Consider the following 26,515-nt stretch of genomic DNA (forward strand, 5'->3'; position numbering starts at 1 on the left):
TCGAAGATCTTACCTAATAATAACGTCAAAGAACCTCGTACAAGTTCTGTTGTTGTTGTTGTTTTTTTTCGGATGCTATATGCTATTTAAAATTCGTACCATTTTGCAATTGAAAATAATACGAGAAACACATATTTTTCCTGGAAAAACAATAATCAATGTCTCGACTCGAAAGACTAAATTTGGTGTTTTCATCCATTCCACACACAATCATGTAGCATGCAGTCTTCGAAAGTTTGTCTTTGCAAATTAGTCCCTTTGGCCCAATACTAAAAAGGTCCCTAACAAATTGATGTGTTTATACAAGAATAGGGTCTCATTCCGCACTAATTCTTGTATTGTATTTGATCATATCTAATCTGAAATATGGAGATTAATGCCTTAAACGTGAGAGCCTTCTTGATGGATCAAGATTCTCAAGAAGATGAAAAGATTCTTGCTCTTGCTCAAATGTTGGAGTCGATTGATCTGATTGAAGCATTTCCTCAGTTGGCAACAGACGCTCTGATTGCTGTAGTTTTCATTGGAGTGATTTTACGCGTAGTATGGTATTGATCGTAGTCAGGGTTCTCAATCCATTAAAATGCTGTCATATGAGATTCTGGGAGCTATTGCTTGCGATGGAGATAAGAAGGCGTCCGAGGGAATCATGGAGAATGTGAAAAACGATCTGGCAAGTAATTGGACTGCCGTTATATTGACTGCGTAGATCCCTCTGGAGAGGTCGTGTATTCTGCGCTGGATGCCCTGAATTCTCTTACAGGCTCTTACCTCGTTAAGTTTGTCCACACAATCGATGTATTTCCGCTTCCCCGCTGCCACTCTGTAGATGGATCGAATTGTGCGAAAGTCTCTGAACAACGATTTCCCCATGGTCCGCAAGCAGGCGGTGTCTGTGTTTTCTCTGCTGACACTGCGTTGCCTGTGCGCGCTGTCGGGCCTGGCCTTCAAGGAAGAGGCCTTCGAGAAGCTTCGTGACCGAGCGGAGCAGATCCAGGAGACCTTAACGAAGTGCCGTGAAATTATGCGATGCGTGGCGGAGGCCCTGCGCGACCCGGACGTCCGCGTGGTGGCGGAGTGCTGCAAGTCGCTGTACATGATCATCGAGGAAAACAACTCCCACATTTACTCCAAAGTGGACGAAGGATTCAACTACCACACCAGCGAGGAGGCCAAGGAAGTCTCTCTCTCCCTCTCTGCGACTCATGTCTAGACGCTCACGATCTCGCCCTCGCTCGTCTGGGACCTGATTCCCGACGTGGCCGAGCTGCTGCTGGCGCAGACCTACAACATCGCGTCGCGGATTCACCAAGCGGGCAGCATCGAGGCGGCCAACATGATCGAAGGCATCTCCGAAGCGCTGCTGCTGGCCATGCACTTCAACGAGGCGGCCGGCTACGAATGGACGCCGCGTGTGATCCGCTTGGAGCACATGCGTCAGCCGCAGAACGTGCCCTGCGACGAGGTGGCGTCGTACTGGGTGCGCTTCGTGCTGACTGAGTACCTCACGAAGGGAGAGCCGGAGGCGATGTACATGGCCGCGAAGTACACGGTGCTGCTCAGCCGGTACAAGCTGCTCTCCATCAACAAGCAGGCCTGGGCGTGCTCGGCGTTCGTCGCGCTGATGCGGATCATGCAGTCGCCCTACGGAGTGGTGGGTCGGTTTTGGCGGCAGAGCCTGACGCGCAGATCCGAAGGGCGTCGCGGAGCTGCTGGTGGAGGCTCTGCAGAACATCCCGAAGGAGTTGTACTTCCCGAAGGACGACTCGATCATCGTGCGTCTGTACGGACAGTTCGGCGTGCCCACGACGCGCGATCTGATTCTGATCAGCTCGGATCCGATGGAGATTCGCAAGGAGCTGTTCCATGTGCCCACGGTGTCCGTGTGCTACCGAGCCATCTACACGGTGCGCGTAGGCGAGGCGAGGCGAGCGAGGGTGAGGCGTAGAACGTGCGAGAGCGAATGCACCTGCTGCTGGCCATGGCGCGCTCGCTGGTGGTGAGCATGCTGCGCGAGGGCAACGTGGACTACGTGGAGAAGGTGATGAAGTCCACGTTCATTACCAATATTTTCAAGCAGAACGACGGCGATGTGTTCCGTGAAGAGGTTTGATTTGGTCTTGTAAGGCATCATCTCCAGATCGTTTCTTCGCTTCTGACCGCCGTGGGTGACGAGCGTCCCTCCAACATGGCGTCCGTGCAGGCGCATCACACCTGGGTCAAGGTGTCTCTGAACGTGCTTTACTCGTGCTCTGTAGGCCGCACGGCTCCATTATGACCGTTAGGACTGCTTGACCTGGCCCAGTCAGAGCGGCGTGGCGTGCGAGAAGTACCTCAACGCGCTCTACGCGCTATGCACCTACGTCCAGAACGAGCAGGACTCCAAGAAGGACAATGCCGAGGCGACCGAGAAGGACAATAATGCCGAAGCGGCCGAGAAGGAGGCCGAGAAGGAGGCCGAGGAGGAGGAGGAGGCCAACGAGCTTCTCTACACGCTGCAGCGCATTCTGAAGCACCTGGTGATCGCCGTGCTGCCCAACGTGACCGAGTCCTCCGTCCGTCTGCGAACCATTTGGATCCTCGCGCAGTTCGTGTCGTCCTACGAGCTGCAGAAGGTGCTGCTCGGCCTGGTGCTCTACCGCCTCACGCAGACGCAGACCGTCGACGAGGAACTGGACCAGCGCTACGCCGCGTTCGAGCACGTAGACGTCGCAGCAGCGCCTCGAAGCGTAGACCTCGCTGGCCACCGTGGGATCGGTCGTCACGCTCACCAAAACGGCGCGCGGCGAGAACTTGATGCTGTCCGACCTGCTGCTGCGCTGCGTGCTGCTGATCGTGAGCGACAACGAAGAGCTGGCGGTGATCGCGTACAAGGCCATCCAGAAATACCTGCAGCGAACCGATCTGTCGATCCCTGCGCGCGAGAAGTACGTGTGGCTGCCCCTCTTTCCCTCTCAGCGCGCTGCTGATCCTCGCTCGCATCTCGCTGTCCCTGCCGGCGTCCAGTCTGCCGACGGGCCCGCTGATCCAGGACCAGGACCATCGCCTGGAGCGAATCTACTCGTTCGTGGGCACGTTCGCGCCGACGCAGGACACGGACTGCGAGAAGCAGTCGAAGATCCAGAACATCCACGACCCCGCCGAGTCCTACCGGCAGTCCATCCAGAACGCGCTGGTCTCCACGGGCGCCGAGGAGGACGAGGCCGTCCAGAAGACGAGCAGTGCGTTGCCCGGGCGGGGTCTCATCGCTAGACAAGCAGAGCTCGCTCATCTACAAAGCGCCCACGTTCCATCTGCGCTCCACGCTGTCCGGAGGCTCCGACCCGCTGCTCATCGTGGGTAGCTTCCGCTCGCAGTCGGAGAACCGCCAGCTGATTCTGCGCATGACCATCTTCAACGCGACGCACATCAGCATCAGCGGCGTTTCGTGAGTGTCTCCGCGGGGGGCTGACGCGTAGCGTGTCGGTGGCGGCGCAGGGCGCGCTGTCCATGTCGTCGCTGCGGCGCGAAGCCTCGTTCGAGATGCAGGGCACGCTGCTGCCGCGCGCGTCGGTGACCTGGGAAGCGCCGCTGCTGGTGAATCGCTTCGAGCGCGGCACCGCGCAGCCGCTGGTGACGCTGAAGAAGGGCGAGGAGACGATCACGCAGCTCAACGGCAGCATCACGGAGGGCACGGGCGACCTCGTGCTGCCCTACACGCCCATCCAGATCAAGTTCACCGACCTGCTTCTCCCCGCGCCCGAGCATCTGCTGCGCGCCCAGGCCTTCCGCGCGCTCTGGGACCGTCTCGCGCACTTCGTGTTCATGGACGCGGTGGTGGAGCAGTCCGGCGAGCGCTTCCTCTCCGAGCACCTCGCCTGCGAGCGCATCCGCGGCCCCGAGGGCGCCATCGGCTTCGTCGACCTCCCCGAGATCCCCGCGCCCAACCAGCTGCAGGCGGCCGGACTGTGCCGCACCTGGAACGGCGACTGGCTGGCCTATTACTGCGTGGGCGCCTACGCGGTGCGGCCCAGCGAGCGACGCGCGGCGAACGACTCGGCGACGGACACCGCGACGGCGGAGGAGCCCACGGTGACGCCGACGCCGCTGGACGAGACGGAGCGCGAGGCGCAGGAGCAGCACGCGGAGTGGAAGGTGCAGTACGAGTTCCGGTCGACGAGCGAGCAGGTGATCGGAGCGCTGCGCGCGAACTCGCAGCAATGGCTGGACGATCTCACGGACGAGCAGGTCACGCTGGTGAATCTGTACGAGAACTGCACGGAGACGAACTACCAGAGAATGGAGAGCGTCATGTTCCCCGGACTGAGCAATCTCATGCTCGAGGGAGACATGGACATGGATGAGGTGCTCTACCGATGGAACTGCCTCAAGCGAAATCGTAAAAACCGGTATGTGGAGGCGCAGGAGGAGGAGGCGGAAGGCGCCGAGGAAGAGTAAACTATGGAGAGAAAGGTGTGTGGGATGTTGTTTGTTGCAACACTCTTTTTTCATGGCGATGAGCACGGCTAGTTTTGCGAGGATCTTGGCTGTTTCCAACCAGTACAAGTATCTAGAAACGTGTAAAGCCGATCTCCACGGACTGTATGTCCTTCCTCGGGAAAACGATATTTTTATTTGGGACGGAGTGGTCTTCGTCTCGTCAGGTGTCTGGGCAGAAGGGATCTTCAAGTTCTCTCTGCAAATCTCGAAAGAGTAGGTGTTTGTCCCGGAATCGATTCTAGGTCGGACGATATAATTCCAAGTTTAAAGTTCATCACTCCTATCTATCACCCCTACGTAAATCCTCGTGTAGACCTTTCTTCGTTCCTTCGCACTAGACAAATGCTCTCGACATCCAGTATGTCTATCCACAGTGGCGATCCGATCCGAATTCGCTCGCCACGCTGCTAATCAAAGTCAACAACATGTTCTACATCGATTCATTTGATATGAACCTCTGTCCAAATTCGGAGGGTGCAAAATTGTAAGAATTTGCGAGTCATGTGCATTAGATTCTCGCCTACGACATCCGAAACTGCAAAAGCAGACATTGCGAAGCGGATAAAGCAATGTGTAGATAATAGTGTGAAGACTCGTTTTGACCCGATTCCAGGATCGAGTTTAGTTTTTAGTAAGCCTCATTCCAATGATTATGACTCGTACCACTCTGTTATATCCACAATGCAATTAGAGTTTATTGTTTGTTTTAAAAGGATCGTATTGTATTTTGTAAAGTGCTCTTATGGATTGGAGTAACAAATAGAAGATTCTAGACCCAACGTTGAGGTAATATGTCAGTGCCCGATGAATCTCCTCCCTCAGCGTCCGATTCACAACCGAACATTCTGTATGACATGATACAATATCCTAATACAGTCCTGCGAATCTAGAAGGTGTTACTTAACAACTTACGATTCAAGTTGATTTGGGTTTACAGAAGTTATATATGAATGACGCTGTGTATAATAATAAACATTACTACATGGGTTTCTTTTTTCCAACAGAGGAATTAGCTCTTTCCGTATTTTGATTGTTTTGGGCCTTTATATATATAGTATTGTTGTCGAACTATGTCACAAATAATGAACGAACCGCCTGATCAGTTTGTGTATTTTCAAATTGTTAGTTTTTTTTATAGAGAAGCGAGTGAAACATGTCTAGAGATGGTGAGTCCATTGGATAATCTGGATGATTACGAATCCCTCCTAAATCACTCTGGAGATCATGTACGTCCTCTCTTTCTCTCTTTATATATAACCAATTCAGTACTTCCGCAAAGTCCTCCACTTCCTCAACCTCCTCAAACTCGTTCCTCCTCCTCCTCTCTCCTCCTCACCCCCAGGGTCCGGACCCCGCCTTCTTCGTCTTCGCCTCGGAAGTTTCCTTCTTCTTCGCCTTCCACGTCCTCAACTTCCTCTTCATCCGCCGCTTCCTCCACCAACCCGACCGTCCCGCCGTCCTCTTCCTCGACCAGCCGCGCATCCGCCCTCTCCTCGCCCTCGCGCGCCTTCTTCGTCTTCGCCGCGCCCCGCTTCCCGCCATCGCCTTTCTGCTCAGCGTCGGTCAATTTTTTGACATCCTGTTCCCGCCAATTTTGACTTTGACGCGAAGATACGTCGACGACGTCGCCGATATCCGCGGTTATCCCCATAAACTACACCCAAAAACCGCGGGGATGGACGACTATGCCGCGGTTCTCGCGCCGTTTGACGTCGTGGTGGCCAGTCGCGCGTGTATCGTGGGGATAACCGCGGGAATCGAGAGTAGAGCAAGGGATTGGCGGACTTCTGCGCGAAAAAAGCGGCTTATTCGGTCATCGAGAATCTGGACGATGCGTTAAACCGCGATTATTTGAACGAGGGATCGGGCGTTTCATTGGACGATTTGTGTTCCACGATTCGTAGAAATACGCGGATGGTGTGAGAAGCAGGCCTGGAATCGCGGTTTTTGGATGATCCGCCGCCGCGGATGCGTCCGCTCGACGGCAATTGCTTCGTTCCAAAGAATTCGGTTTGGAAACTGAACGAAATCGTGGGGAGCGGAGAGCTGCGCAGGGTTTGGGACGAGAAAAAGCAGCTGCAGTTGGACGTGATCGCGGACCGGGAAATGCTGAGCCGCGTGAAGGAAGTGGAGGAATTGATCGAAGGGCAGAAGAACCACTTCACGATCATTGAGACGTATCACACGGAGAGGATGAAGGAGAAAAACAGAATCAAGCTGATGCTGGAGTTGGACCGGGAGTTTCGGTTGATTGAAGTGATTTTTGTGAAGACGGAGGAGGGAAGGAGGGTGAAGCAGGACTGCTTCCAGAACTTGGGCGTGCTGTCGAAGGAGCTGATTTATTCGCATTATCCGTCGATTCGATTGTGGAACAAAGAGAGGGACGAAGTGGAGTTTTTCGATATCCAAAATGAATTGATTCATTGAAATTGATTTGAAATTGATTTGAAATTGATTTGAATTGATTTGAATTGAATTGATTTGAATTGAATTGATTTGAATTGAATTGATTTGAATTGATTCATTGAATTGAATTGATTTGAATTGATTCATTGAATTGATTTGAATTGATTTGAATTGAATTGATTTGAATTGAATTGATTTGAATTGAATTGATTTGAATTGATTCATTGAATTGAATTGATTTGAATTGATTCATTGAATTGATTTGAATTGATTTGAATTGAATTGATTCATTGATTTGATTTGAATTGATTCATTCAATTGATTCATTGATTTGATTCATTCAATTGATTCATTCATTCATTGATTCATTCATTGATTTGATTTGATTCATTCATTCATTCATTCATTGATTTTCGTTTCTTTAACGCCACTCCATTACGTCAAGTTCGATTTATCGCAAATCCAAATCCAGCGCATCTTCCAATTCAACACGAAGCTCCTCCAGACCATCAAGCTCACCGCCAACGAGACCGTCACCGTCAGCGAGCTCTTCGTTCCCCTGATTCCGCGCCGCTTTCGCTCCCTGAAGAGCAACAGCGGCATGAGCGACGTCATCGATTTCGACGCCATCCACCGCTACACCACCTTCTCCTTTCGTAGACCCGCCGAATTCGCTCCACGATAGACCCCACGCGGTCCATTCACCCGGGAAACCTGTTTTCCCGCGGTCTCTCCGACGACCAATTAGCGGACAGCGTTCTTTTCACCACTTACAAATTCGATTATTACTCCTTTCTCGGCAAGGCGCCTCAGTTCACGCCGCTCTCCGTCGCCAAGGAGAAAACGAACGAATCCTTTATCGATCTGGTCCGCGATTTGGACGACAGAACCGCGGTGAACACCGATCAGCCATTATACCATGCGTACCCGCTAGCTAAGAGTCTCCACATCAACGTGGTGGATTTCTTGTATCCTGACGCGGATACGCTTCGAAAACGCCATGAAGAACACGTGGACGAAGATCGCTCGATCATCGTGGATTACCAGTTCACGACGGAATATCCGCCCCAGACGTTCCGGACGGAGAACGAATTCAATATGGATTGGATGCAGGTCGATCAAACCCCGCTCGCACCGCGGGAAATGGCATTGGAAAGTGCAGCTGCAGAGACGCACTCAGATGTAGGATTTGTGGTGCAGAAGGATCATGATCGATCGGTGTATTTGATTCCACAGCTTGTGCTGCTCTTTCCTTTGAAATACCATTTCATTGAATCTGTGAAACTAATTCCATCCTTGTTGAATTACCTCAAACATGTGCACAAAATTGAGTCATTTTCGAATTTTCTGAACGATCAACTGGCCATTCAGTTCAATCGAGAGCAACTCGTGGAGGCCTTCACGGCCAAGTGCATGTGCACGTTTTTCAACTACGACATCTTGGAGACGTACGGAGATGCCTTCCTGAAGTGCTTTTTGTGTTTTCTGTGTCAGCCAATAGATTTTATGCGCATGTTTACTTGGTCCTCTACAGCGGTTTATCCATGCTGGAGCACATCAACCTTCGCAAGGCTTCTCTCGTGCGCAATGTGAACCTCGCAGCGATCGGAAAACGCTACCACATTCCCGACATCATCATCATGCGCTCAGCGACCAACTACCTCGGCTACAAAGAGCCCCCGTACTCTCCTTCCGCTCTCCGTGTTGTTTTAGAATGAATGTGATCGCGGATGTGGTGGAGGCGATTATTGGAACGTGCTGCTATTATAATTATAAAAACCCGATCGAATCCATTCGGTTGGTTTCGTTTTTGTTGGACTTGAATGAATTCGCTCCTGCATTGATCCATTGCTACGAAAAAGGGTTTCTCTCCTCCAACATGCAGAATCACTTGCGAATGGACACCGATCAAATTCCATTCGCCGAGTTGGAGAAGCAAGTGGAAACGCTGGAGGAAATCCAAAAGTAGTTCAATAATTCCTTGAAAACTATGTAGATATCACTACCAAAACAAAGTGATCGCCATGATGTCGGTCTGCAGCTACATTCCTGCGGTGCCGTCGTTCAATTATCAAGTAATCCCCGTGGTTCTCTTCAAAAACAGGTTTTGGAATTTTTGGGAGATGCGATCTTTGAATGGCTTCTGATCGAGCGAATCATCGCGCTGGACCGAGATCGCAAGATTTCCCGCAACCGGGACATTTTGAAGTGCGAGACGGGCGTGCTATCGCTGTGTCCTCACACGATCACGCGTACACATCGGCCATGTCGTTGAGTGTAGTGCTTCGGAAAAATATTTTGAGCAATGAAACATTCGCGCGGAAAGCTGTGCAGATCGGACTGAATCGAGTCGTGTCGAAGCATTACCAGGCATATAACGAAGTGGATTGTTTTGTAGCGCTCAGAATTCGATTTCATGTAGGCAAAGTGGATTTTATCGGAGGAATTCGATGAAAACTGGGATCAGATCCCGCTCCGCGATTATCTGGAATGCATGCAGATAATCCACCGAAAGAACTTGGTTTTGTTCGAGTCGTGCAGAGGAACGGGGAAGCGCAAAGAAGCAGACAAGAAGGCGATCTGCGGCCACATCCGCCCAATCCACATAGAAAACAGCGATTTTATTTACTCCATCCGCTCCAAGCCGAAATTGCTCAGCGATCTGCTGGAGTCGACGACCGCGTCGCTCTTCCTGGACGGCGGGATGCCGAAGTGTGGAAACGTGGAACCCTTGATGGATAGATGCGAAGAACTGTTCGATCGGCTGTTCGGCGACGACGTGGAGAAGCGACTGGTCGACGGAACGCTGCAGTTCGAGGTGATCTCGGCGATCCCTGTGGGGCAGTCTGTGGGTTGTGAGACTAGGAAATTCTGAACGCCCTGGGCGCGGAGGAGCGTTTGCTGCAGATTACCGAGGAGGCGGGGATGCGCTATGTGCGCATGGAGAAGCCGGGCGCGCTGGTGTTTGCCGAGCTGCGGCTGAGGAGCGCAGTGGATGAGACGGTGCTGCGATCGTTCGCGTACAAGCTGGTGTTCGAGGCGATCTACGATGCAGTGAAGTCCTTTGCTTGATGATGGAATGAATGTTTGAGAAACAAACAGAAAAACAAACCGAAGCAGCCGGAGCAGCCGGAGCCTCGCGGGGCTTTTCTTCGGACGATTGCTGGGGTTCCGGTTCCGGTTCCGGTTCCGGTTCCGGTTCCAGTTGTTGCTGGGGTTCTATTTTTTCTTTTTCTGGTTCTTCGGATTGTTTGGGTTCTTCGGGTTCGATAGAAACTTCGCTGGATGGCTGATTGGGTTCTTCTGTCAATGGGCTCTTTTCTTTTTCTTTTTCTTCTTCTTGCTTCTCCTTCTTTATTTCTCTTACTACAACTTCTTCCTCTTTTGCTTCTTCTTGCTGCTCTTCTGGTACTTGAACATCCAACTCTTGCTCAGACCCTTGCTCTTCCACGAGACCTTCCATATTAACATCGGGAGTGTGCTCGGAAGAATCATCCAAATAATTATCCACCAGAGTCGATACGTTCGCCATGGTGACAATACTCACATCACTGATAAACTCCATTGCGCTTTCTGCTGTCTACAGATTATGCACTTGAACACACAATTTCTTACAGAGATTGTGGACTGTACGTAAGGATTCGATAATGCGGAGCCCATCATACTTCCAACAGCAGAGAATCCGCTTTCAAGAAGATTCCAAGCTCCATTCACGCATTTGTCAACCATGTACCCAAGTTTAGAAGAAGTCAAGTCGTCCGTAAATAAGTGTACGTTATCGACAGAACCGCGCAATTCATTAAACTCTTTTTGACATTCGGATAGAAGTGAACTCCAATAATCCTTTTCTTCAGGAGGAGCGTTATACTCATTGATTTGAATTTCATTCATCACCGTAATATATCTGTACATAATATAACACTCATTACGTTTACTTATGTAAAGCGGCCACTTCATTTTTCTCCGATTTAAGCTCGCGTGCTTCACACAATAATTTCTGAATTGTTTCTTTATCCATAATACAAGTTATATATATATTATTACAAAAAATGGGGAGAAAAACCTTGTTACTTGTAAACCGCGGTTATTATTATGAATAAGGAAAAAAAGTCCAGAAAAGCGGGCTTTTTTGAACGTCCATAGCAGAAGAAAATGAGTGAAAAGAAAGGTTCACGCATTCTCTATCCGTTTAAAATTGTGGGTTATGTGTGTGGGACCAAAAGAATTCTTTTGAACCAGTTAGGTAGGAATGTGTGGTTGTTTTGAAGTGCAGGAGAAGATTCTTTTCTGACGGTTCCCACTGGGAAATCGTTCCAAGTATATAATACGGAGAAACTGCAATCGATTATGGTTTCTCCACAACTCTCGGAAGATATTGAGTTTGGTCTTTTTTGTGCATATGAGTGGTAGTGTAATCGAAGTTTCAGGTGAGTATACATTTACCGCGGTAGGAAAGGTAATTCTCAAATGGAAGCGTTTTTCGATCGTTGGAAGGTTGGATTCCGACCACGGCGCTATCAAGTGTTTGTTGGTAATGGGAAACTATTTATTGTCCGCCTCAGCGGATGGTTTTCTGTGCATCTGGAACTGGGACAGCGAGGAGCTGATCCGCACCATCAACCTTGGCCATTCCTTCGAGCCCTCCTGTTTATCCCACCCTCCGACCTATTTGAACAAGGTGGTAATCGGGAGCGCATCGGGGCAGCTGCAGCTGTGGAACATCCGAACCGGCGCTCTCATCATGAGCTTCGCTGGCTACTCGTCCGCCGTCCGCTTCCTGGAGCCCTCTCCGTCGGTCGACGTGATGGCGATCGGCCTGCAGGACGGGACCATCGACCTCCGAAACCTCCGCTACGACCAGGTTCCACGTTTCCACGATTCACGAGCGTAGTCGGTGATGCAGTTCCGTCAGGATTCCGCGGTGACGAGTCTGTCGTTCTTTTCGAATCTGGCCAAAGCGCCGCTTTTGGTTTCCGCGGGGGAGAACGGGAGTTTCTGCCTCTGGGATTTGCGCGGGAAATGTCTTCGCTTCCAGCGGGACGCCGCGCACGTCGGCGCGATCCACTCCGCCTTCTTCTTGCCGGGGCGTTTCCAGCTGTTAACCGCGGGGAACGACAATTCCCTCCGCGTGTGGGGCATCGACGAGATCGACGGATCCCCGCGGGAGCTGAAGAGCCGGTGCGGACACGCGGAGGGCGCGTCGCTGATCGAGTTCTACGGTTTCCACGGTGTGGTTTCGCGGGAAGGGAGTTTCGACGGTTTGGCGCTAAACGTGCTTTCCGCGGGGGAGGACCGGGCGTTTCGCACCTTCCACGTGCTCCGCGACCCGCTGAGCGGGGAGTTGTCCCAGGGTCCCGCGGGGAAGCGACAAAAACTGCAGGGAGTCCAGGGGTCCACTAGAACCGCGGGAACCGCGGGAATGCAGGGTTCTAGTGAAACTACCGGAACCACGGGAACTACTGGACCCACTGGAACCGCGGGAATGGGAGATGGGCGATTACCGCGGATCACGTGCTTCGCGTACTCGGAAGGGCGGGAAAAGGACTGGGCGAACGTGGTCACGTGCCACGAGGGTTCTGCCAGCGTGTTGGTTTCCCCGTTTCCCCGTTGACGGGTAGGTACACGTGGCGTTACTTGGACCGAATCCTCGGCGACAAAATCCTCCTGCCCCCCGACGCCGCGCGCTCCCGCGGGAATTTCGCCACCGCGTGCGACGTGGAGAACAACGGGGAAACCGTGGTCGTGGGCTACCGCGACGGCTCCCTCCATCTGTGGGCGTTTTTTTTCCCTCCTCACCGGCAGTTTCAACATCCAGAGCGGCCTTTACCGCGGTTCGCTCCCGCGGGAATCCAAGCCCGGCTTCCGCCTCCGCGCGGGACTCACCGGCTTCCTGGCGGCGGGCGCGCAACCCGCGGGGGAGGGCGGCCACACCGAGGCGGTGCTTGCCGCGGGAATCGACCTCACCGGGCAGGTAGGAGTTCCCCGCGGGGATGAGGCGTAGGAGGTGGTGTCAGTTTCGCGGGACCAATCGATTCGGTTCTGGGATTTGCCCAATCGTCGGCTCGCGCACGTGATCGCGCTGAGCTCCCCCGCGGTTAACGCGCGGTTCTGCCGCACCGCCAATCTGCTCGCCGTGGAAACCGCGGGGAGCGAGGTGATCGTCGTGGAGTGCGGTTCCCGCCAAATCATTCGGCGGTTCCGCGGGGATCCGAGTTTCGCGGGGACGTGTCTGGCGTTCGCGGAGGACGGTCGCTGGCTGTTCTTCGGGGATTCCCGCGGGGATCTGCGCGTGTGGAGCGTGCCGGAAAGTGGGGAAAAAAGGGCGGGAAAAACGCGTAGGCCGATTGGTGGACTGGATTCGGTTCGAGCACGTGCTTCGCTCCGTGGCGGTTTCGGTGAGCGGGGAATTCGTCGCGACGACGCACGTGGGACAGCGCGGAATCGCGGTTTTCGCCAACAATGCCTACTACTCGGAATTGATCGATTCCCGCGAACCCCGCCAACCCTGCTGCATCGACTCCCCCGCGGTTTTATCCAACGAAGAAGAAGGAGAAGAAGCTTCCCGCCATCGCGAGGCTTCCGCCGATTCCCCGCGGGAATCCAATAGAATCGGCGGAACCGCGGGGACGCTGCGGTTGTCGCGGGGTCCGCACGATAAGTGGTGCGCACTGGTTCATTTGCGGGAATTGCGGGAGCGAAACCGTCCCCGCGAAACTGTCCAAAAACCCGCGGAAGCGCCCTTCTTCCTCCCCACCACCGCGGGGATCGAGCCCAAATTCGCGGTCCCCGAGGAACCGGAGAAACCGGAGAAAAGTGGAAACGGAGGTCCCGGGGAACGGTTCAGCACGCGGCGGGAAGTTCTGAGCGGGGAAAACGAATTGCAAGCCATGCTGCGAAGAGCCGCCGAACGCGAAGAACCGCGGGAACAGAGTCGAATCGGGGAAACCGTGGAAACCGTGGAACCCTCCGCGAGTGAAACGCCCGATGAAACTGTCCCGAACAAAAACGTGGAATCATCGAATCATGAACCCCCCACGGATGAAACCCCCGAGGTGGATGAAACCCCCGAGGTGGATGAAACCCCCGAGGTGGAGGAGGAGGCGGACGTGGAGCGCGCGATGGGGAGTTTCTACGGAGTGCTTCGGCATTTCCGCGCGCTGCCGGTATCCGCGGCGGACGCGGAGCTGAGTCTGCTGTGCATGGGGGACTTCGACGAGGTCGGAAAAACCGCGGTGCGGAATTTGCTTCGATTTTTGGAGCGCGCGATGCGCGCGGAAACGGACTTCGAAATGGTGCAGGCGCTGCTGGAGAGGACGCTGGAGCTGTACGGAGAGGTGATCGAGGGAATGCCGGAGATGAAGACGAGGCTGGAGGGAATGGAGCGCGTGCAGAGACGAGCGTGGAGGAGGATGCAGGGACTGATGCAGCAGACGCTGTGTCTGGTCGAGTTGTTTAGCAACGTGCAGTTGTAACGAGTGTTCTTTTATGCGGTGTTTGTGAGAGAAAGAAGGGGGAGAGCAGGAAGTGATTGATTGATTGATGGTACAAGGAGAGGAATAAAAATGGTGAGAATGGTGCAAAATTGATGAGTTTTGTTATTATTCAACTTGGTTCAAATCCCTTGACCAAGACTTTCGAAAATGACAAAAACAAATTCACACAACTTTTATCAATCCTTCCTACTATCAAGGTACTCTCTCTCTTTATACATATATATATCTCGAATACAACCAATTCCATATTGGTATGATTTAAAATATCCCCCAGCACTTTCGTCTTTCTTGCCGTGTCAAGAAGTTTCCAGGAAATTTCTTGCTTCTACAGGTTGCTTTTCACTTTTTCGAATGAGCTGCACTGTTTGTTGTAATCCGATTCAAGATTTTGCATTTGGATCTTGTGATCACAAGGATTTATGTGCTAATTGTATGCTTCACTGGCTAATGCTCTATAAAGAGACAACCTGCCCAACCTGCCGTGTAACTCTGCTTCCTCAATATTATGACTAGGAAAATATTGAGAAAATTGTAATAACCACCAATCCCGAAGCAACCTATTTGTCTGTGACCAATTCACCAACGGCCTATTTCGACAAGACATTAAACATCTGTTTTGATTCAAAGAACCTCTGTAATGCGTATAAGGAACGACTTGGTTATCGTTGCCCGATTTGCTATGCAGAATACGCTAAAACGAAACAGGGGGAAAACCCAAAATTCCGAAACGAAAAAGAACTGATCCGACACGTCAGTTCCGCTCATGACTTGGTTCTGTGCAATTTGTGTTTATCCAATCTCAAAATCTTTCCTTTCGAAATGAGGTGTTACAAAAAGAATGTATCGCCCCCTCTCTCCCCTCATCCCCAGGAAATCGACCGTCACAACCGCTTCGGCCTCACCGACCGTTCTCTCGACTACCGCGTGGATCCTCACCCCGTTTCTCCTCTTCTTCCTCCTTCCACTCTAGCGCTGCGAATTCTGCGACAAGCTCCAATTCGACGAGAAAGCGCTGACCCACCACCTCGAAACCTCCCACCAATTCTGCATTTTCTGCCCCCCCGACGCCCACGCCGTATCCTTTTCTCCTTTCTCCCCCTAATTTCCAGTACTTCAAGTCGCGCCAGGCCCTCATGGACCACTACGAGAAGCACCACTACGTCTGCCACCATCCCGCCTGCGCCGACCAGGAATTCTCCGTCTTCAACTCCCAGATCGAGCTCATGGAGCACAAACGCACCGTCCACAACCTCAAAGAAACCCTCTCCGTACCTCCGTTTCCACCTTCTTACACCCAGCTCAGCGACCTCTTCGCGACCGCGGAACTCGCCACTCCCGAAACGCCCCACGTCTCCGAGCGCGCCATCGAGGCCGCCAAAGTGTTCCTCGTCGAAGATCCCTCCGGATGGTCGCGGGAAGAGCTCGAAAAGCGCGGCAAGGAGCTCGACCGCGAGCTACACGCCGTGTTCCGCGGGAATCCGGGGAAGTTCGAGCGGTACCAGAAACTGACCGGGGAGTTTCTTCGCGGAACCGTCTCCGCCGCGGCGTTCTACGATGTGTCGCTGAACGTAGAGGCGGCCTCCCGCGGTTATGCGTAGCTTCTGGGGACATCGAATCTTCGCGTGCTGAGTCATTTGATCAGTTTGATTGACAACCCCGTGCGACGACACGTCATCGAAACACTATTCCGCGAAGCGCGCGGACGCAAAACCGAGCAGCTGGACCGCGAGTTTCTCCAATCCATCGGCGCCTGCCGCACCGGCCAATCCCCCGCCAAACTCGCCGAATTCCCGCGGGAATTCAATACTCCGCAGCTTTCCGCGGAAAGCGAGGCGTTTCATCCGCGCGGTTTCCCGCGGTCGGCTTCGTCCCCCGCGCTGCCCATTCCGCACAGTCCCGCGGAAACCAGCCCGGTCGACGAAGCTCCCGCGGTTCTGACGCCGCAGGAGCAGCTGAGCGCGTTCCGCGGGGAACTGTCGGAGCTGGCGAATCTGAAATCGAAGCTTGTGCAACGTGGAAAAGTGGTAACTGGAGAAACGTTGCTGCTTGGCGGGAACGGAGCGGTGGAAGTGATTCGGTGTCTGGACGAATTGCTGCGCGAGCGCGCGAGGCGCGAAGAATGGGCGGGAATCGACGAATCGCGGTTAAACGGAGTCAGCGAATCCATGGCGAAGATGACCAACCGGGAATTGCTGAGTTGCAACTGGGTGGACAAGCTCGGCCTTTCCGAGGCGTCCAGGCAAAATTTCGACCTTTTTCTGGAATATTTTCGCGGGAAGGAAGGACTCGTCGCGCCGTCGCTCGCCGCCGTCCAGAAGGCGAAGCGCGATTTGGCGGGAGTTTCCTCCACCGAGGTCAACTGGATCCGCGAGGTGTTCGGCGTTTTCGCGGGGGAGGTCATTCGGCGTCTTCGCGAGTTGACAAGGACCGTCGCCGAAGAACAGGCCAAGCGTTTTGCCGCGGTTATGATTCCCGCCAAACCCAATCCAGAGCGGAGTTTCGTACAGAAACTCCCCGTGCGGACCTCCAAAAAACCGTGGCAAACCATCCCCGCGGTTAACTCCGTACCGCACAGTGCGGAGGCGTTTTTCCCGCCGATAAAGAGCGCTTCTCCAGTTTCTCCAGTTTCTCCAGTTTCTCCAGTTTCTCCAGGGAAGGGAAAAATCCTTATACCCAACGAAAAAAACCCGAAACGTGGAAATAGAGTGTCGCCCAGTCCCGCGGGGAAGACGATCTCTACCACAACGTCCATTTCCCCAGTAGCGGAGGGCGTTTCGTCATCATCATCATCGTCGTTGACTGCTCTCGGACGTTTCAATATGCCAACACTTCCAACTGCGAAACCCCCGGCGAATTCGACGAATCCAAAAACCGCGGAAACGTGGGGAGTGAAGAAAGATATCGTCCAAGAAACGCTGGATCAAGCGGTGGAGGAGACGAAGAGAACGAGCGGGAAAGGGAAGAAGAAGCCTGTGGTGTTATTTCAATATTAATATAGTGATTCTTTTTTATTCATAATAGAAGGAAGAGAAGGCGAGGAAGGTTCCGAGTTGTTGTTCGTTTAGCTGATCAATGAAATGTTTGTTGGAAACAGGGAATAGAAATTGAGCGATTACGGGTAGAAGCGAATGATCACTCGGTTGGCTGGCTACTTCGATGACGAGTTTCTTCAGATGGTCTCGGAATGAAGGTTTGGAGACCTGGTTTTTCGATACATCGCTCGTGATACCTTCGAGAAGACGAAGAATGCCCCAAAGAGAAGGATAGGAAAGAATCGGGAGATACGGAATGAACTGTTGGATGTTGTGGAAGGCCGGATGCATCGCACTACACGTCACAATCAATTCTTCGAAGCAGTTCTACAACCATTAGACACATATTCCCTTCAACTTCCTACCAAATAGTGCGCTTTTCTCGTCGGTCCGACTTGGAATCGGCTCGCAAACACTTTCACCATAAATGTCGTCAAAACCGGATAAAACCACGATAATGCTGGCTTCCCTACACCAACCACAGTCTATTCTCGATTGATTGTTTAAAACAATTACAATACGAAGCAGTGTTTGTAATACACCAAACTCAAAGACAGGATCTAAAATGTGTGGGCAACCAAAACGAGAAATGTTAATGGTTTCATTAAATGTGGGTGTAAAAACTGTATCGATGTTCAGTCGTGAAAGCCAAAGATCAGAGAGGATTTGAAAGATCGAATGTCGTTGTTCTGGTGATTCGTTATCGAATGGAATTCCTTCTAACAATTCCACAAATACTGAGTCACGCGCAGCTAATTGCGCTTTATAGTTCTCTTTTCGAAAAGTGGGATATAAAAGAAGATCCGTTTCTATGAAATGAAATGAGAAAACATTGAAAAAAAGTCATACGATCGAAATAGAGTTGGAAAATGAATTCTGCCAAAAATGTCACTCGATTCAAGTTGCCTTTTATATAACCCGCGATTCCAGATTGGCAAAACGAAACCACTTCATCACTGATATCCGGATTCATCAACACAATCAGAATCGTTTCCAAAAATTGGTAAGAAGTCCCGTCGATGAGAGTGAGAGTATTCTATGTCATATTCAATCATTCAAAACGATATACACAGAACTGAGGATAATCCCTCACTTGTCGCGTGATTTCGAGCGAAATCTCTCTGCTCGCCGCTTTTTTCAAGAAGCTCAGATTTCTCTACTGTTGAGCTACTGAAAACAAAATAAAATCTACAAGTTGCTTGTAGAAGAAACAGCGCTGACAGACTTCACTTAATTTTCTGGGTTTGATCGATGGAATGAATCGTTCCGCCAATTTGGACGAGCCAAACACAACACAAAACATTACAAACAAATCATTCCGAATCAATCGTTCCACATGTTCCAGGCATTTCTCATCATCCACACACCAACTCATCAAATCAACGATATCTGACTCTTTGCATTCAGCAAATGCTTCACAAGGATCATTGATTTTACTCAAAAACATCGATAATGGTTGAAGCTGTTCCTTAAATTTCATATTCCTACAGAAGAGAGCGATTCCCGCAGTAAGCCAGCTTGTGAATAGACCAGCATCCTCAAAAACATATGGAAGAAAACATGATGATTCCACGGACTGGGAAGAATTGATGATGTTGAGTAGTTCATCAGAATAGGAATATATTACAAAGTTGGGAACGATACAGAATAGGAATGGAAGCGAGGATATACATACAATATCGACTTTCGGATACACTGTGCTGTGGGTATCTAAATAATGGGCAGCACGAAGCATTTCCTTATGTTTCATAATGTGAAATGACCCTTTTTCATAAGAAAAAATAAGATCCTCGATAAATCGTTTCCAAAGTGTACCCTTATTACAGAATGACAGAAAGCTACTCAAATGCGTACAATGCTCTGAGATCGAAAGAATAGTACCGTTACATGCGCCTTCAAGGTAGGTCACAATGCTCTCGTAAACCTTTTGCCAGTTTTTTGATTTCTCTATCTATAATACAACTACTATATCATAACGAGCGTTTTGGAGAATCATAATAGCGTATGCAACTCCAAGTGTATAATCAGCGTTATTTACGGCTCTATGAAACTTTTCTACTTCACTCTTTGCATCTATTTGATAATTCTGTATTCAAATTACCTTCCTACAAGGAAGGTGACAAAAATGAAAACTACATGGATAGAAAGCGAATCGACCAGATTCAATAATTCTATCAACCTCGACATTGATATATTTACTATAAACAGTAATATCAATTAACAATGACTAAAATTGTATTGAGATTTGATTTTTGTATATTACACTTCGATAGTTGACTAATGATTGTGAATTTTACTTCTTTACAAAAGTCCAAAGCATGAAGTAGAAAGAATACATTCATTATGAGCAAGTCATTGAGTAGTGTAATGTTAAATGTAGAGTTTTTGGTTATGACTTGAAATGTGGTTGTATTCTATAAGGATCCAATGTGAAACCTCATTTTAATCCACAGTATATCAACGATACGCTGAAAGTTGTGTTTAAATATTGTATATACAGCAAATGATATAATTCAGATACAAAGATACATTTCTAAAACTCTTACTTTTTGATCAATATTATATATACACCCAAATTGGAATTGTGCTCTTTTTGTTTTTGTTTTTGTTTCACTGTGTTTTGGATACTTTCGTTCTTTTTTAGAATATGTGAGTTCAAGAATATCTAGCGAATATAGTGTATTTCGTATTTCTTAGCCTCTATCAAACGTGTATTTCTACTATCTGTGTTTTGAATTCTTTGTTAGGAAACACATGAAATGGTCGGAATAGTATTATGTATCAAAATGTTCATCTGAATGACTTGTTCTATTGTTCTCTACAATTTCATATTTTGTTTCTCTACGGTATTGTCCAATGTTTTGAAAGCCTTATATGAACTAAGAATACCTATTTGAATAGTTACTCCAATCTTGTCCATATTGCTATTCTATATACTTTCTTGTTTGTAAAATTGGATATCAAGTATATTGCACGAATGGGTAAAACCACGAGTCCGTACAAACACAGCATCTATAGATCCGCACTAAAATCGATCGCAAATGGTAAAGTAGTATTCAATTCCATAATATAATCATTTCCTTCAAAGTACATTCTTCTACACACGAAAACTCTACCAGTGATGCATAGCAATGTATCACAACACAGTCATCAATATATTTGTGTGATCAACAAGACCAAGAAATCATAACGAGACGAAATCACCTAAGATGGTATAAAAGCAATGATCAAGTGTATTGAACGAAAGTAGCTATTTCATCTTATAATGAATCGGTGTGTTTCACTTAATAGGAACATTGTTTCATACATAACATAGTATAAATATGTACTTATGAATACAAAACCATATATAATACGGTATTAGAGACCAAATATGATGAACAAAACTCATTTTCAACAAACATAATAGACAACTAGCACTCATATTATTTCGATAGGATTCTATGATACAACGCTTTAACTTTAGTAAAGTCATTGTCTTTATATTTGATGGAATCGATGGCAATCCACTTCGCTTGAGGCACAACCGGCCTGTTTTCAACCTTCATTCTCCTTCTTACGATATGTTTCTACAGATTAAGCATGAAAAACAAGAACAAACAAGAACCGCCAGTAACTGTTTCCTCTTTTCACATGCTAATTGATATAGAATAGGGTCAGTATATAGTATGGACCCTTTCTGACCAGTAGAATATACTGGATAGAACTCCATACGATTGTTATTCATTCCACAATATGATTGTAGTTTCGACAAATAGGCCATATTTAAAAACCTGTCCCAATTATCATCTACTCTGACAAGTAACCAATAGAAACTCAAGGATTTTAATTATATATTTAACCGATCATATCTATTCACTCCCACATAAGCACTCCATTATATTATCGGATCGTTATCTCTTTGAAATAGTTTATCGATTTCGATCCAAAAGTGAATAGTCTCAATTCCAAAATTATAGACTATTTTTGTAGATATCGTTGAAATGATTGGTTAGTAATAATGGCCGATGTGCCTTAATTCTGTCTATATAAGGATACACCAATATTATAATCTAAAATTCATTTTATTTTTGTGAGTGAACAAGATGAAATTGGTACTGGTATCGGTATTGTTGAGTATATCTTCGTTATGATGTTGAGTTTTAGTTGCCATTGCGCTTAGCGATCTAACTTGTACTACTGGAGAGACATACATGAAGTTCATCAAGAAATGCGGCAAGTCCTGGGCAAGTGAAGAATCGTTCAAGGTATATTCTGGATCTACCTTGTTGTATACGGGAAGTGGTTTTGCTAACAACGAAACTCGTACTATTGAACGATGCGTGACTACCTCCACCAACAACCAATACACCGTTGAGCTGATCGACTCTTATGGTGATTCTTGGTATACTGGAGCTTATCTTGCTATTTATGGCCAATACGGTAATATTGTCTTCAAGAATTATATGGTTGAAAAGCGTTTGGAAACTTTCAACATCTCTTTGTACTATGGTGTTGACAAGGATGCTACTTGGAAGATGACCTCTGGATCGATTACTGATGGCTGGACTGATTATTCGTTCTCTGACAGCACTTGGTCGGATGCTACCCTTGGCTCTGTGACTGCGTCTGCTTCTGGTACTCAGTACTTCCGCAAGCAGTTCGTTGGTCTTGCGAACATGGCTGCTTACAATGTAAAATTGTACTACAAGGCTGGAGTGATTGCCTATGTCAATGGAGTTGAAGTCTATCGTGATAACATGCCCGACGGACCTATTTCTGCTAGTTCTGCTGCTACTGGAGAGTACCCCGCTATTGATTACCATGGATTCATTCGTCCTGGTACTGAAGTGGCTGCCCAGCAATCGATTCTGGCTGTTGAAGTCCATTTCTTTACTGCGCAAACCAACGTTGATTTCAATGCTTATCTTGCTATTTTGGCTTCTTCTACCTCTGAGAACAACTGTTTCATCTATGCTGATGATGCATCTGTGTCTTCCACCCAAGGTTCGTATGTTGCCGATATTTATGATTGGTCGAGAACTACTTACTACAGTGTTGGCGCCTCCGATTTCCCTGCGACTGTAACCTATTCTCTCAATGGTGATAAGGCTTACATCAACTATGTTCGTGTATGGCCTTACACTGGTACTATTTCTTTGCCTAGTACCTTCACTTGGCAAGGATCGAACGATAATTCGCAGTGGATGGACGTGATCAGTGTCTCTGGAGCTACCTATGAAGCGAGCACATATCAAACGTTTGGATGCTATTTCTATGCTTCACTTTATCCTTACTATCGTGTCGTTATCGAGAGTAGCAGTACCACATATTCGAACGTCTACGAAATGCAGCCTCTGATTTGCGGAATACCTGTTCCCACCACGATTACCTTCACTCCCAATACTTACACATTCTGGGCCAAATACGAAGAAGTGTATATTAAGCCTGATATTTCCGAGTTTACTTCTTGCACAGCTCAGAACCTTCCTGAAGGACTCACTATTGATGCTGCCACTTGCGTGATTACTGGAGTTGTGGCCAATGCTGTGTCGGGTGTGACAGTTACGGTATCTTCGGTTGTTCTTGGAAACACCTACACTGGAACTTTTACCCTTACCATTCAGGAATGTGATGGAACAGTCATCAACGTTCTTCGTACCTATGGAACGAGTGCTGTTAAGGAGAGTTTCGAAATCAAGGATACTACAACTCAGGAGGTGGTCATGTCTGTTGCTGCCAACTCGGGTCAGATTAGTAATGAGGATTGGAGTAGCATTGCTTGTGTTACGAATTCCAAGTATGAAGTGACTGTTGGATGCACCTCTACTTATTGGTATTCTACTTCCCATATCTATGTCCGCGCTGTTTTGTCTGGTCCTCAGATGGAAACGATTCTTCGTATGAGATACGATACAAATGTCGGCTTCCCTCCTAGTCGTACGTTCAATGCTCAGTATTCCATTAAACCCCATTCCAACTGGTACTACAAGCATGGAGAAGTTCCTGCTGATTGGTATTCGTCGACTTCCACTGAAGGATGGACTGAGGGAAACGACACCAACTACCCCGATTCTTCCAACCAGATTCAGCTGTACAAGAAGACGTTCGATGTGGCGGACATCAACAACATTGCTGGATTCGTTCTTTCCATCAAGTTCAAGTATGGATGCATTGTCTATCTGAATGGAAACGAAGCGTTCAGAAAGGGATTGACGGATGCTACGATCAGCACTTCGAGTTATGCTGACAACATTTACACGAACACTCTCTATCACCAGATTTCCCTTCCCCTCAAGACGGTTCAAGTTGGAGAGACTGCTGCTGTGAACTACATCCAACAGGGATCGAATACCATCGCTATTGGAATTGTTGCTGCTAATGCAAACCAGAAGGAAGCGATCTTCGATGGTGCTATTCGATTGATGGGTGACATGACCACATCTCGTGTCTTTGACTACACTATCTCTTACAGTGGAATTAGTGGAAGCCCGTCAGCCATGTTGAACCAATACTATTCAAACACAGTATACTATTCTTCGTGTACTAATAACTATTACAACATTGCCTTCAATAATGATCGACATGAATGGATCAACTCCCTCACTATCAAGTTGTACCATACGCAGAGTACTCAGCAAGTTCGTCAGTTTGTGTTGAAGGCTCGTAGTGGAAGTGATGAGTGGACCACGTTGACTAATGTAACTGGTCTCACCTGGTCTCAGACGGGTCAGGCTCAGACGATCTATTTCCAGAACAACAAGGCCTATCATGAGTATCGTTTTGAGAACTTTGCTACTGGTGATACTTCTGAATGCTACTGGAAGTTCAATACTATGGATCTGACCTCGGTATACACCACAATGACCGTTCCTGATCTTTCGTATGCTGCTACTACCATCTACAAGGATATTGAGATGGGAGAAGTCTATCCGAACTCTGCTTATTACTACAACTTCCAGGTCACTCCTGCTCTTCCGACTGGAATTAATCTTGATCCTAACACCGGTATGATTTCTGGAACCGCCACTGCTGAGATGGCGGCCACCTCTTACTCGATCACTGCCAACAAGCTGACTGGAGGTACTTCCACTGCTTCCTTCTCTCTTACTGTCCTGATTTGCACGGGAGGAAAGTCCTTGATCACTTTGGTGGTACGTACTGATAGCTGGCCTTACGAGGCTTCTTACAAGCTGTTCCAGGGAGCTGGCACGAGCGGAACCCTCATTTCCTCAAACAATGGATTCCCAGTATCATCCAATCTGAACTATGTGGATTCTTGTCTGGCGGATAATATTTACACATTGCAGATGCTGGACTCCTATGGTGATGGTTGGAGCAATCCTGCTGGATACTATCTGACTGTGGATGTGGGTACGATGATCTTCGAAATGGGACAGTTCCCTTCTTCTACTTCTTCCATTAGCACGATGTTCTCTTCTTACCTCCCGTTCCAGTTCGATTATTCTGAATGGAAGATCAGCTTTGATACTGTCGAGAATTGGAACTCTCTTGACTTTGATGATTCTGCTTGGCAGTCAAAGAAGACAAGCCAGTTTGAGACGAATTCCAGAGTCACTACCTATGTGCGTCATCAAGTCGATATTCCTGACATCAGCAGCTATTCTGTATTGAATGTTCAGGTCAAGTATGCTGGAGGTATTGTTGCCTATTTCAATGGCCGCAAGGTGGCTCGCTTCAATTTGGAGGAGAACTTCAACGAGGAATCGCAGTCGCTTGCTGTCCATGATGTGGACACGCCTTCCAAGTTCCATGTGATTATGACTACGGTTGGTGCAACGAATGGAAAGAACATGATGGCGTTCGAAATCCATCGTCCTCTCGGCCAATCCTCTTCGAATAAGATCGTGTTCGATGCTACGGGTGTGTTCGGAGTGAACGAGTGTTCGATTCTTGTGGATACATACTCGGTTATTACTGGATCGCCCGTCTCTAACACTGAAATCGAAAACTTGTTGGATCTGAATCCCACAACTTATGGAAATCAGGCGAACACTCAGGGAACTTATATTGACTGGGAGGTAGAGAACCTGGAGGGAACCAGATTCAACAGCTTCGCCATGCAGACCGTGTATTCTCGTAGTGGTTTTGGATTCTCTCTCTATGTCCGTATGTCCAGCGATGAGGAGTATACTTCCTCGTTGGCTGTTACGGGTCAGTCCACGCAGGCTTTGCAACGTAGTGCTTGGGGTGTGCCTCTCGGAATTGCTGGATTCAAGCAGCTCAAGTATGAAGTGGATGTGCCTGCCAATAGTGAGGTGTCTTTCAGCTCGATTATGCTTCAGTACTGCAAGCCTAGCGGAACTGGAGTGTGCCCTGGAATCGGCGACTATCCTTCTGTGGGAGAGGGAGAAATCTCGCCTGCTAGTTGCGAGGAGGGATATCGTGGATATTCGTACCGTACTTGCTCAAATGGTCAGCTGGGTGAGATCAACAACCAGTATTGCACTCAGAAGGTGCCTGATAAGCTGTTGTATGATAAGTCTATCTACAATCTGGTTTATGGAACCAAGGTCGTGATTCCTAAGCCCACGTACTTGAATATCATCGAGGAATTCTCTCTGAGTGAAGGTGTGCAACTTCCTCTTGGACTGCAGCTGAATGCTCAGACTGGAGAGATTACTGGAGTTCCTGAAGAAGAGGTTGCGTTGAGAATCTACACGATCTATGGAAAGAACCAGGCTGGTACTGTATATACTGAGATTTCCATTATGGTGAAGAAGGGAACTTGCAAGCCTGAAGGACACTTTGATACCACCAATGTTGGCGAAGTCTATGTTTATGATTGCGCTCTGGGCGGAGCCTACGTTGGTACTGAGAAGAGAGCTTGTAACCTTGGTGAAAGCGACGGAGAATGGGGTCCGGTTTCTGGATATTGTATGCCTATTGTGATGATCGTCATTTTGGTGGTCATTGCTATTTTAATTATTTTTATTGTTATCTTCGTTCTGGTTCGTGTGACTGGAAGAGCGAAGGCTGTGGGTGGTGTGAAGGGAAGAAGTGCGAGAGCCACACCGTCAAAGAAGACTCTGTCCAAGAAGGAGAGTGCGAAGAAGGCTGTGAAGGTTTAATCATTGTTTGTTACGACAAAGAAAATGAAATGAT

General features: G+C 48.8%; 7 protein-coding genes; 6 read left to right on the forward strand and 1 right to left on the reverse strand.

Moving 5' to 3' along the window:
• Positions 1 to 716: 716 nt before the first annotated feature.
• On the forward strand, positions 717 to 4,462 carry GSBLH_T00005042001 (uncharacterized protein). XM_013044036.1 has 7 exons: positions 717 to 798; positions 830 to 2,254; positions 2,286 to 2,702; positions 2,734 to 2,927; positions 2,959 to 3,221; positions 3,253 to 3,427; positions 3,459 to 4,462. Exons 2-7 carry the CDS (start codon positions 2,189 to 2,191, stop codon positions 4,435 to 4,437), a joined length of 2,094 nt encoding a protein of 697 aa, XP_012899490.1. The 5' UTR covers positions 717 to 798; positions 830 to 2,188; the 3' UTR covers positions 4,438 to 4,462.
• A 27-nt stretch (positions 4,463 to 4,489) lies between these two features.
• Positions 4,490 to 4,967, forward strand: GSBLH_T00006925001 (uncharacterized protein; the record flags this gene model as incomplete). Its single annotated transcript, XM_013044037.1, has 3 exons — positions 4,490 to 4,692; positions 4,722 to 4,776; positions 4,818 to 4,967. 3 exons carry the CDS (start codon positions 4,490 to 4,492, stop codon positions 4,965 to 4,967), a joined length of 408 nt encoding a protein of 135 aa, XP_012899491.1.
• A 4,412-nt stretch (positions 4,968 to 9,379) lies between these two features.
• GSBLH_T00005043001 (uncharacterized protein) lies at positions 9,380 to 9,957 on the forward strand (the record flags this gene model as incomplete). The annotated part of the gene is made up of 3 exons (XM_013044038.1): positions 9,380 to 9,597; positions 9,628 to 9,721; positions 9,751 to 9,957. 3 exons carry the CDS (start codon positions 9,380 to 9,382, stop codon positions 9,955 to 9,957), a joined length of 519 nt encoding a protein of 172 aa, XP_012899492.1.
• A 33-nt stretch (positions 9,958 to 9,990) lies between these two features.
• GSBLH_T00005044001 (uncharacterized protein) lies at positions 9,991 to 10,903 on the reverse strand (the record flags this gene model as incomplete). XM_013044039.1 has 2 exons in its annotated part: positions 9,991 to 10,789; positions 10,821 to 10,903. 2 exons carry the CDS (start codon positions 10,901 to 10,903, stop codon positions 10,429 to 10,431), a joined length of 444 nt encoding a protein of 147 aa, XP_012899493.1. The 3' UTR covers positions 9,991 to 10,428.
• A 329-nt stretch (positions 10,904 to 11,232) lies between these two features.
• On the forward strand, positions 11,233 to 14,357 carry GSBLH_T00005045001 (uncharacterized protein; the record flags this gene model as incomplete). The annotated part of the gene is made up of 6 exons (XM_013044040.1): positions 11,233 to 11,264; positions 11,290 to 11,746; positions 11,777 to 12,471; positions 12,504 to 12,862; positions 12,900 to 13,193; positions 13,225 to 14,357. 6 exons carry the CDS (start codon positions 11,233 to 11,235, stop codon positions 14,355 to 14,357), a joined length of 2,970 nt encoding a protein of 989 aa, XP_012899494.1.
• An 840-nt stretch (positions 14,358 to 15,197) lies between these two features.
• Positions 15,198 to 16,938, forward strand: GSBLH_T00007222001 (uncharacterized protein; the record flags this gene model as incomplete). Its single annotated transcript, XM_013044041.1, is given in 5 exon segments — positions 15,198 to 15,317; positions 15,349 to 15,453; positions 15,488 to 15,946; positions 15,977 to 16,874; positions 16,886 to 16,938. 5 exon segments carry the CDS (start codon positions 15,198 to 15,200, stop codon positions 16,936 to 16,938), a joined length of 1,635 nt encoding a protein of 544 aa, XP_012899495.1.
• A 7,881-nt stretch (positions 16,939 to 24,819) lies between these two features.
• GSBLH_T00005046001 (uncharacterized protein) lies at positions 24,820 to 26,481 on the forward strand (the record flags this gene model as incomplete). Its single annotated transcript, XM_013044042.1, has 1 exon — positions 24,820 to 26,481. One exon carries the CDS (start codon positions 24,820 to 24,822, stop codon positions 26,479 to 26,481), a length of 1,662 nt encoding a protein of 553 aa, XP_012899496.1.
• Positions 26,482 to 26,515: the final 34 nt, after the last annotated feature.

Source organism: Blastocystis hominis (assembly GCF_000151665.1).
Source record: "Blastocystis hominis, Singapore isolate B (sub-type 7) whole genome shotgun sequence assembly, scaffold_9".
NCBI classification, from domain to species: domain Eukaryota; class Bigyra; order Opalinata; family Blastocystidae; genus Blastocystis; species Blastocystis hominis.

Excerpts from the sequence above, each read along its gene's own strand:
- GSBLH_T00005042001 (XM_013044036.1), top strand. The coding sequence starts at position 2,189 with ATGGCGTCCGTGCAGGCGCATCACACCTGGGTCAAGGTGTCTCTGAAC. Across the intron at positions 2,255-2,285 it reads ACGTGCTTTACTCGTGCTCT|GACTGCTTGACCTGGCCCAG; the intron begins GTAGGCCGCACG and ends TATGACCGTTAG. Across the intron at positions 3,428-3,458 it reads ATCAGCATCAGCGGCGTTTC|CGTGTCGGTGGCGGCGCAGG; the intron begins GTGAGTGTCTCC and ends GCTGACGCGTAG.